Source organism: Charadrius vociferus, unplaced genomic scaffold, assembly GCF_000708025.1.
Source record: "Charadrius vociferus isolate BGI_N301 unplaced genomic scaffold, ASM70802v2 scaffold168, whole genome shotgun sequence".
NCBI lineage: Eukaryota > Metazoa > Chordata > Aves > Charadriiformes > Charadriidae > Charadrius > Charadrius vociferus.
In genome coordinates this window covers 377,540-389,491 of record NW_009649582.1, presented here as the reverse complement: position 1 = coordinate 389,491, position 11,952 = coordinate 377,540, and the positions used below count along the sequence as shown (strand labels likewise).

General features: G+C 34.7%; 1 protein-coding gene across 2 annotated transcripts in view; it reads right to left on the bottom strand.

Moving 5' to 3' along the window:
* CSMD3 (CUB and Sushi multiple domains 3) overlaps positions 1-11,952 on the bottom strand; it is a 715,473-nt gene that overhangs the window by 542,667 nt on the left and 160,854 nt on the right. For both annotated transcript variants that reach the window (XM_009890359.1, XM_009890360.1), the window contains exon 4: positions 9,246-9,440. In XM_009890359.1, coding sequence (XP_009888661.1) covers positions 9,246-9,440 — 195 coding nt within the window. The remainder of the gene's footprint in view (positions 1-9,245; positions 9,441-11,952) is intronic.

Here is an 11,952-nt window from a genome sequence, read left to right as displayed (position 1 = left end):
TAGGGCATGTAGTGACAGGACAAGGGGGAATGGCTATAAACTGGAAGAGGGCAGGTTTAGAGTAAACATTAGGAAGAAGTTTTTCACTTTGAGGGTGGTAAGGCACTGGAACAGGTTGCGCAGAGAGGAAGTTGAGGCCCCATCCCTGGAGGTGTTCAAGGTCAGGCTGGACGTGGCCTTGGGCAACCTGGTCTAGTGGGAGGTGTCCCTGCCCATGGCAGGGGGGGTGGGACTCGGGGGGGATTCTATGATTCTGTAAAACAGGGTTTGCAAAGTATTACTTAAATACTGAATACTATTTTCACAATTTCCATTTATACGCAGGTAAATTCTATTTTTAGGCAGAAACTGAGACATACAGAAAGTTTTATCAAGCTGTAATTCCAATAATCTGAGGAAAATATGCTAGTCTATTTAAAGCCCATGACAGCAAAAGCTTTTTGGATTAAGCAGCTTAGTAAAATGAGTTAATGAACCCAGGATTTACCAGTAATTACTGTCAAAGTATTTAAAATTATTTTACAAAAGTTATTTATGCTAATAGATCACTAGAAAGGATTTATCCAGGCATGCCACATAGAAAAGCAAAAGCAGTTAGAAAAGCAAAAGCTCAGCTCAAATTAAAATTGGCCAGAGATGTCAAAAACTACAAGAAAAGCTTCTTCAGGTATGTAAACAACAAACAGAAACAGAAGGAAAATATTGGCCTGCTGTTAAACAGGAGAGGTGAATTAGTCACTAACAATGCTGAAAAGGCAGAGGTTCTCAGTACTTTCTTCACCTCTGTCTTTACCAGCACTGCTGGGCCTCAGGCCTTGGGAATAAAAACTTAGGCTGATGCAAACATAGACTTGCCATCAGTGAAAGAAGAGTTGGTATATAAACTATTGCAGGAGCTTGACCCCTACAAATCGATGAGCCCTAACACTATCCACCTGAGGGTGTTAAGAGAGCTGGCTGACATCATTGCAAGGCCAATCTCCATCATCTTTGAGAAGTCCTGGAGATCAGAAGATGTCCCAGAAGACTGGAAGAAGGCTAATGTCAGCCCCATCTATAAGAAGGGCTTAAAGGAGGATCCAGGAAATTATAGGCCCATCAGTCTTACTGCAGTCCCTGGGGAAGTTATGGAATGGATCCTCCTGGGGGCTGTCACAAGTCAAATGAAGCACATGATTGGGACAAGCCAGCATGGATTCACCAAGGGCAAATTGTGCTTGACAAACCTAATTACCTTCTATGACAAAGTAACCTGCTTGGTTGATGTGGGGCAAGCAGTGGACATTGTCTACCTGGATTTTGACATAGTTCCCCTTCTAGAGAAACTGATGCATTAGGGTCTAGACCAGTGGTCTATGCAGTGGGTGGGAAACTGACTAACAGGCCACAACAGGTGGTTGTAAATAGCTCCTTTCCAAACTGGCAACCTGTCACAAGCAGGGTCCCTCAGGGATCGATATTGGGCCCAACACGAATATCTTCATAAGTGATTTGGATGGTGGGATCAAGTGTACTCTGATTAAGTTTGCTGATGTTACCAAACTGAGTGAGGAAGTAGAAACTTTGGAAGGGAGAGCCACTTTGCAGGAAGACCTGGATAGGCTGGAAGAGTGGGCTAACAAGGACCATATGAAGTTCAGCAAGGACAAGTGTACGGTCTTGCACCTGGGATGACATAATCCAGGAGTGAATCACAGGCTACCTGGCTGAGGACCAGCTCTGTGGAAAGGGACCTGGGGGTCCTGGTGGACAACAAGCTTAATATGAGTGAATAGTGTGCTGCAGCAGCAAAGAAAGCCAATAGGATGCTGGGTTGCATCAGGGGTATCCACCAGCAGAGACAAAGAAGTCATTATCCCACTCTACTCAGCACTTGTCAGGCCACACCTGGAATACTGTCTTCAGTTTTGGTCCTTGATATACAAAAAAGATGTGGACAGGCTGAGGAGGGTCTAGAGAAGGGCCAATAAGATGATCATAGGACTGGGAAGCCTTCCAGGCTGAGAGTACTGGCCTCTTTCACCCTTGAGAAAAAAAGGCTTAGGGGAGACCTTATCATCATGTTGCAGTATTTAAAGGGTGGCTAGAAAGAAGATGGAGACTCCCTGTTTACAAGGAGACACATGGGAAAGATGAGGGGTAATGGTTAAGTTACTCCAGGGGAGATTCTGACTGGACTCAAGAGGAAAATTTTCCACAATGAGAATAATCAGCCATTGTAATAATCTCCGTAGGGAAGTGGTGGATTGCCCAACATTGGACACTGTTAAGATTCAGCTGGACAGGGTGCTGGGCCATCTTGCCTTGACCATGCTTTTGCCAAGACAGGTTGGACCAGATGATCCTTGAGGTCCCTCCCAACCTGGTATTCCACGATTCTATGATTCTATGATTGAAAATGAACGTAGGAAGAACGTAAGATGTTATAGGGAAACAATTACCTAGCATAAGCAGAATTTACTAGACCAATCTGGAATCAAGCTAGAGTTATACACTTAACATCTCTCCTCTTAAAATAGTCTTTAGGGGTTCCTAACAAATAAACTTTATTAGAAATTAGTTTTAAATCACATATAAAAGATTAGGGATCTGTTGGAATTAACACCTCTAGTATTGTGCTTTGATGACTGCACTATATATATTACCAAAACAAACTATTCAAATTGTCAGTTATTAGCCTAAACTAGTATTTTACTTTTCGAAGTTCATCCTTCCCATTCACTCATCTTGATCCTTCAGAATAATCTACTCCCCTTTCAATTGCAGGTATAATTCTTACTGTTATGTTGTCCGCAGTGACAATTTTGCAATACAATTTCAATGATATATGTGAAAATGGTCAATGCATCATTTACTTCTATGTCTTTTGTCTTTGCTTAAGAAAATTCTTAAGAAAACAGGAGATAAAAATAGTGTTTCAACGTTTTCATTAACCCCCCCCCACTAACTTCCACCCAGTTGTTGAAGGGAGTCTTAATTCTCAGCCTTGAACATAACTGTGGGCTCAACTATTTTGGTATTCAAAAAGTTTTATTTTGTTCCGTATTGGGTTAGATTTCTTGAATTTAAAATCTGGTCTTTCTGTTTTCTGCTTCATTGCCTGTATCAATAGTTATAACAATCTTTTGTTATTAAATTTGATCTTATTGGTATTTTTTCCACGAAAAGTAGCAAGATAACGCATTGTTGTGTTTGTCTTTTCCTTATTTTTGTGTGAACTACAACTGCCTGCAAACATTCACTTTCTGGAATAATTACATATACTTTCTTTCTTCTTCTAAACATAATTTCATTTATTTAGAAAGAGTTCAGTTCTGCTGCTTTCCCCAGTCCACGATATACTGTTTGAAGATGTAATTTGAGAGACCTGTTTTCCAAATTAAGATGGTTACTGCACTGATGAACGCTAATTACTGATAGGAATTCCTGAAATTCCCTGAGGATATGCAAAGCCAAACCATGTAAACCAAATGAAAGTGTGATTCTGATGTTCTGATGAATATTCTGACCTGGATATATACATTTCTAATGAAAGGACAAGTAAGGAAAACATATATTAACTATATCCCAATCTTTTGTATATCTCTTAATCACTCTTTGAACATTTAAATCCTGATTTAAGAAAAAAAAAAAAACACCAAAAACCCCCAAACTAATAAAATTAAATCCCTTTATGTTGAAAACATTTCCATACTGAGCTTGCTTTCTAAAAATTAGTAACATTTTTTTTTTTAAAGTATCATCACTATTACAGTAGCATATCATTGCACGCTGTAAGTTTTCACAGGTGAGAACAATGAGTACTTCCAGTTCTCCACTCATCATAAAAAGTTATTAATGTGGCCATCATTATAATAAATGAACAAATACAGGTTTTGGACATGAATTTAATTTATTAAAACCTATCGGAACTCTCATGAATGTTGTTTGGTTAAGAAATGTGTGCTATGTTAGATCATTGCTATTTGCTTGTATATTTTCAGTGAGTGCCATTTAACAAACACTGTATATATTAGTAATGCTAATATTGTTATTATTAGCACAGTAAAACTAATATTTTAGCATGTTAGGAATATATGATAATTGTAATATAATAAACATTCATATTACTGTACCAATTTCCTGGTTCACAACCAGTTGTCAATAATGACTTCGATTAACTTCAAACAATTCAGTAAAGTTTCACCACTACTTTGAATAATAAGAAATCCACGGTCTGATCACACATTAAAATTCATGTGGGGATTCCTACTCTTCAGGCTTAGATATATTTGTTCACTTAAGTACACTGTGTATTTATGTGAAATGACCCTGATAATAAGAACCAGATACTATCATGAGAATAACACTGATATAACAAGAAAATATAAATATGGGAGGGCATACTAGAGAGCAATTTCAATGCTTTTCATAGAGGCAAAATTTTGATTCTATTGGTGATAAAAATCACACATTTTAAATATAACCATAACAAACAACTCACAAAGTTCTTTTATTGCAAAATGTCAAAGCAACAAAAGGTAATGTAACTTTCTTCATAAAAAAAGTCATTCAGGGTAGTAATTTGCAGAGCTTCTGAGGCCTATGTGAAAGCACACAGTGTTCTACTTGAATGCACACAACATCTATATTATACCACTATTTCAGTAAAATAATAGACTTTTTCATCACTTCTCCTCCCCCCTTTAGTTAATGAAAGAATTAACTTCTCAAATTTTAGAGCAACATCGTTGTCATTCATAGACCATTTACATTTTTTTAATGTACCAACTGTAAGAGCGGTGGCCATTCTAAGCCACTGATGTATAATGTCCCAAAAGGGATCTGTGGAACAATCTCTGAAAAATTGCTCATTCATTAGTGTCAAGTCATCTTTGTATCTTATATACAAATACATCATTCTACAACACTTTTTGGTTTTCTTTTTAACTTTCTTTAAATAATCCAATATGTTTTCAATGCAGTCTCACACAGCTATACTGGGGCTTTTCCAAAGGATAAGCAGTGACAACTGTTTGTATGTAAGAAATGGCTTCAGACAAAAAAATGCTCGTTCCCCACAAGATGTAATTTATTCCTGCCTTTAAGTTAGCGCACTTTATTTTTCTCTGTGTATAGTGCCAGTTCTAGTAGTCAATGCACTGCATGGCATCAAGTGCAGTACTTTATCTCCTGCTTTGTTCTCTCCACAGCCTACAAAGCCCAGTTTACAACAAAGACACAAAGGCAGACTCAGCTTAACCAAATTTATCTGTGAAATGCTTAAATTGTTATATGCATATTTCTTGGTGGGTATTAATTTTCTTTCCAAAATTCTGTACCATTATAGGCCGTATATAAACAGATAAACCCCTTCAAAAAAGCGTACTTGAGGGTCTACAAGACTCTTAGGTATACTTTTATTGTCTGACCAGAATGTATGTCAATTCAAACAAGTGTAAAAACAAAGTGTCATGTTACAAATATGAACAGAAGTTTTATAGTCACAAATATTTTGTAGCTATATATACAGGCAATGTGAAAAAATATTATAATAGAATACAAAATATTATAATAGAATACAAATAAAACTATATTCTGTTTTTGAAATTCCTGAATTCTAAAAAACACCCCACTTTTATAATGAAGATTCTTACAATATTCATTTTACCCTGGAACAGGAAAACCTTTAAAAATATATAAGTCAGAATACTTCCTTGATTATTCTAATTATTATAACCTTTATAGAATGACAATATTATATATAAATGTAACCTTATTTATTAGCCTCAGTAAATTATTCCTAGCTTTCTGCATTATGGAGAAATTGCAAGCTGCAACATTTTCTCAGGCACAGGTGATATGATAAAGCTGCTGTCATTTTTCACTGTTGAAAACAACCTTATCAAAATTAATTTGTCAGGGAAGAAGACGTTATTCAAAAACTAGTCATGGGTACTGCACGGTATAATTGACCACAACACAATAAATCCAATTTAGTTTCCTTATAATTAAGGTATTTTTGCTTTTGTAGTGAATCTAATAAAAATTACAGTATTTTAATGAATATCAGAACTTGCAAAAGCCAGGTGAAAAACTTTGTGCATTCAAACTATATTCACTGAGAAACAGGATATAAATTAAAGCTATTGTAAGGTATGTGCACTGATTTTGCAATACAATCCTATGGAGACTAATAAAGAAAAAGGAAGCCCTTTGAGGAATAACTCTTTTCTTCATAAATAAAATTTGGCCCAAAAATGTGTAACTTAAAAAAAAAATATATATATAAGTGTTATGGACCAAATTTAAGCCATAAGCATGTATTAGGGTCCCATGTATGGATGCTTGTGGCAATACTAAGCATTGTTGATCCGCATTAAATTCCCCTCATTGAGACATCAATGTATAAGAATTACATTGCTAAAACATGAGCACGACTTCCTCCTGATCTCTTCATTCAAAGTGAAGGCAAGGTAAAAGGAATGATCTAAAAAAAAGTTTCTCCCTAAATTTACTTGTTCTGAATGACAAGAGGCAGATGACACTGACATTTACACGTGGATGATCTAAAGACATCTCTGAGCTTAACGCTGCTGACATCTAAGCATTCTGTAAGTTCAGAGCTTTGTTCAATTTATTTTCTATAGATAAAAACAAGCAAACAAATTAATATTGAATAAAGTATACTTTTTTGCTATTCTTGGGGCTTTTTTCTAACAAATCAGACAATGACATTTCCTAGGTCATGGTATTGAAATACTCTGTATTTCCTCAACTAATTATATTAAAATGAACGAGTATATGCATTTCTGGAAGAGACCTGACCATCTACCAAAACCCACTATTCAAGTTGTTTAGTCTTGAGAAAAAATCATTCTTACACATATACTCTCAAAATTACACATCACTTCATTTGTTTGTCTCAGGATTCTCTGTTTTAGATATAATGAGCATTGGTAGGGAACAATAAAGTATTTATCAGAGGAGCCCTTTAAAGATGAGTGTTTAATCAAGGAGAGTCTCCATGGCAAACAAAGAGAAAGAGATAAGCAGATCATTAGTGGGTAATCACCTTTACCAACCTTCTGCAGAATTCTGTGTTGGATAATTGCATTAGACAAAATTAGGCCAAATCCATTACAATGGAACCACAAAGGTGTCTGTATTAAATGCAAAGTTAGATGTTTCTGATATCAAACATAAACTCATAGAAGGAACTATTGAAAATAATTAGTTTTGTTTTTTTTTTTTATCGAGCATAGACCAAAAATATCTTAACAGTAATTTTGTGCACTAAGTCTTTAAGCCATTATGCCTGATGTTAAAACTTAAATCAGGAATCTACCACGTTCCTAGCTTATGTTTCAGTAATTCGTAACCACCACTATTAAAATGTGTACTTCGGGTTTTTTCTTATTTATTTGTCAAGCTTTTACTCCTTAGATTCTTCAGTGCTATTGATTAGAGCATTATCTTCTCCAAAAAGTATTTCCCTTCTGCATGAGTTTCTGCAGTAAATCAAGTAACCTCTTCCTCCTCTTTCACATAGACTGAAAAGTTTGAGTTTCTTCAGTCTTTAGACAAAATGACAATTTTGAAACCTGACAGAACTTGTTTCCTCTTTTTCTGAATCCTTTCCAATTTGTCAACTCTCTTTTGCCCTAGAGAGTGACAGTATTCAGATAATGACCTCTCCAATCATGAATAAAAATAAATATGTTTTTTATATCCTTATGAGATAGTCTTCTGCTTACACACTAGAGTTATGTTTAACCACAGGACTACCTTGAGTGCTTATCATTCCAATTCAAATTTACACTGTGTATTTTCACATCCCCTTGGAATAAAAGCAAAATCTATCCAACGTTCTGCTGAAAAACTTTGTATCAAAAGGAAGCAAACGTAACACAGTGACTGCGATGACTGACTGGCAAGCGGAAACATCAGGTTCAAGTCTCTCATCTTCCTCATTTAACGGTATGCTTTTTTATGCCAATTCACTTTGAAATTGGCAGATCAAGAATTTGAACAATGGTCTGCAGGGGACTCTATTATCTTTCTACTTTGTTACAAACATAAGTTTTGTGCAAGTTAACATATTCTTCTCAAACCTTTATAATCACTTTCACAAACAAAATGTGGATGTGTATTTTCTTCATTACTAGCTAACATTTTTCTGGGAATTAGGAGGGGAAGATTCAGGAGTTATAAATAATTTTACTAGAAAGTAGTATAATTAGTAATAACTTTTTATTTTCTTCAAGATCAAGGATAAACTTGTTAAATAGCTCTAAGCCAAGAACAAGAAAAGATAGAATGGTATTTCCAATGATACACATTTCCCATATATAATTACTTTTTTTGTGGTACTGGTTAACCAGACTTTAACCCAACTGAATTTTGATTTTTTTTTTAATCAGAAATTTATCAAAATGTTAACTTTAGTCAGAATGTTTTTATAGCCCCTGCAAGACTGCATCAATTTTTTTAGACAAATATAAATGTTACGTCCTGTGAAGTTAACCTGTGAATCCAGAAAAGGATCTCAAGCTTGGCTGACATAACAGTGTTTCGTCAAAATACTTCATTGTATTTGATTGTGTGTAGAAGTGATAGTTTCTCCATTTTATCAGATTAGCTCCTTTCGTTACTCTGTAAACATTATTTCTCTCTCACAGTCTCAGAAAATAAGATTTACCCATAAAACAGGATTTTGTACTACTGCCATATTTCTAATGTGAGCAAGAGAAAAGGTTTTGACCTGCAATATTTGTTAGAATACAAGGGATATCACATATATAGAAATTTTGAGCTATCAAATCTGACTGAGGATGAGGGGAATTCCCTCTAACTCAATTGTTTTGGTAGTTTCAAACTTCTTATCGCTCAATATCCAAGTCAATACTTGACAAGAAGTCAGTCCTTAGGAATATTAATGGATCCCAAATTTACATTCCTATAGTTGTAAACATGTTGAACACAGACATTTATGGCTTACTTATTACTAGGTTTCTAGTTCTTGTTTCTTTATATATATATTTTTTTAAAAAAATGAGAAATATCATTTTAATAGGATATTGACTTAAAAATTAGTAGATGCATACGCTGAGATATGTCATATATGTGAGCAAGAGATCAAAATATTCAAAAAAACCTTTTCTTTCTTTAATCAGTCTGAAAGTTAACAATTAAAACAGAGATTTGAAGTTTTCATACGAATAAATATAATGCATCTGAGAACATTACTGTGGCATTTCTCTTACCTCTACAGATAGGAACGGGGAAGTCCCATGATGCTGTATTCACAGAGTTAGCTATGCAAGTAAGCTGAGGGTGGCCATCCAAAATATATCCAGTTACACAGCTGTATCGGATTTTGTCACCAACATCAAATCTGGTACCGTACAAGATACCCTTTGGTGGAACTCCTGGGTTGCCACAGGAACTACTCTGCAATTCTGGAGAAGACATATTTATTATTAATTATGATGTTTTTATAAATCAATACTACATTTTACTGAAGAATATAGAACATATAAATTATGGCAACTTTGATATACATATACATTATGACATAATACATATACATATGGTACATAATGTGTTTTCATGGATATTATACAACTCTGAACACTGAAAAGCCATTACTGACTTAGTCTATTAAGTATCTGCTTATGTACCCATATAACCAAAGGAAGAATATTATGCAAAAATGAGCACAAGGTTTTCCTTAAGCTCCGGCTATAGATATATCCGTATATTTTTCTAACAGACAGCAAAGAACTCATTACTTAGGAGGAGGAAGCAAAGGAACTTGTTATGTTTCTGACTCAAGTTGTACAAATGTAAAACAATAAATAGAACTGTAACACAGACATAAAAAGCCATCAGATTCAAATCAACCAAAATTTGGAAGAATAAATAAAAGTAGTCAAAACAGAACACTAGGAAGAGGTTTTAACAAACATAAACCTGACCATGATCAGGAAGCTGTTGATTTAGTAGATTTTAGATAATGAGACAAAAGTGATGAGATACTGTAGGTAACTGTTTTCTGAGCAAAGGATTGGTTAATTTAAACATATGGAATACCATAGATCTAGGTGACTTCTACTCTTATGCAGAGCTTTAAACCATTGAGAATCCAAAAAGGGTCACACCTCTGCTGTTTGATCTCTGAGGACATTATTTAGAGTTCAGTTTTACTCGGGGGTACTCCCACTCCAACTGTGTGCCCTTTTTACTGATCTTTCAGCATCATAAATGTGAGTACGTTAAATATGCAGATTAGTTGTTGATGTCTTTGCTTCCAATGCTTTCTTTCTCTTACATAATAAACTGGAACTGAATTTGACTTTCATTGCCTTGCACAAGGGCACACCACAGAAGTAAGAATATAGTCTGTCTCATCTTGGTCACTTCAAAGCTCACCTAAATGGCTGATAATCTTACTATTGCTTTATCAAGCTAGGTGTTCTGTCTTCCAGCAAAACTCCTCTGTCCTCAAATTCATCTGCAAGCTTTGCAAAGAAGGCAATAATGCAATTGACCCCTGCATATTTGTTCAAAGGGATTTCTCTTGAATTCTTTAAAGGTTTTCAAGGCCACCCCAGTTATTATATATCATTACAGCATGTCAAAATAGAGGTAAGAATATCATCCTATGGATTTTGGTTATCTTATGAATCATATTATATTAACTTGAAAACTCTGCCTGTACAGTGTTTTTATTTTCGGCTTCTCCAAGAAGATGAAATCCTTCAGAGGTCTGTATTTCTTAGTGGTTTGTAAAAAGATCACAAAAAGATTCTCTGTCCTTTGAAATGAAGAATATAAAGATTAGTGATGCCTTTAACAGTCACTGCCTAATATTGCTGGCTTTACTCTTACTGCTGTCTCATCAAGAATTACCCAGAGAAGGCAATATATTCTTATGAAACTATATTATATTTTAAAGCACTAATTAAAAATCATCCTCCTTCTAAAATAAAATCCATTTTCCAATTTCAATACTGTATTACTTGTCTAAAAAGCATACTTGGCATTTTCCATTAACTTTAAATATTCCGAAAGTGGCTAGTGAGTATGTTACTACTTCTAACCCTTCAAGGCATTTTGTTCCTGATTCTATATAATAAAGTAGAAAATAAATTGTTCAATTTAAAATATATTAGTTTCTTCTGTGAGTATTTTCATTTTGAACATATACAAGTTCTGTTGTGTTTTTTTTTTTTGGGCGGGGGGGGTGGTGGTGGTAATTCACCAAGTAACTGTATTAGTCTTCTTTGAAAATAGATACTACCTATCAAACTGAATGTGACACTGTACTACCAACTCCCTGCCATTTAAAGCCGCAGATTGTTACTTTGAGACTGTTATTTGTCAGAGAACACAGGAATTACCAAACTAAATTGTATTTTTTATACAGCTCTGCACAGATTCTTGACTTCAGTGACATTCTAATATTCAGTAATGATATGAAGCATGGAAAAGTATTTCCTTTTAAATTTGCCTTTTAAATTTGTAATTTAGTTGAACTTCTTGTTCATGTACTCTGAAAATAAGCATACTTGAATTTTTTTACCCCATTCTACTTTTTTATATTTTTACCGTATACTATTGCTTATCTCCTTTTTAAAGCAAGCTGTCCCAATTGTTTCAATCTCTCTCCAAGTAGGATTTTTCTTTGTCCTAGATTTAATTGTCAGTTATTTCTGAACTCATGTACATTGTTTGCTTGCACAAAACAGAAATGTTTTTTTTTTAAATCAATATTCCACCTGTAAGCTAGGTACGTATGAACTTATTTGTCCTTTTTTTTTTTTTTTTTTTACATGATGATAAAACACCAAGATCAAAATACCCTTCAATGCTTTTCAATAAGTTTCTATTTCATTAATTCCTATTAACGTCAAAGGAAATTCTGTTCAAAGACTGCGGGTAGAATATGCCTCAGAGAGTTCTGCTTAG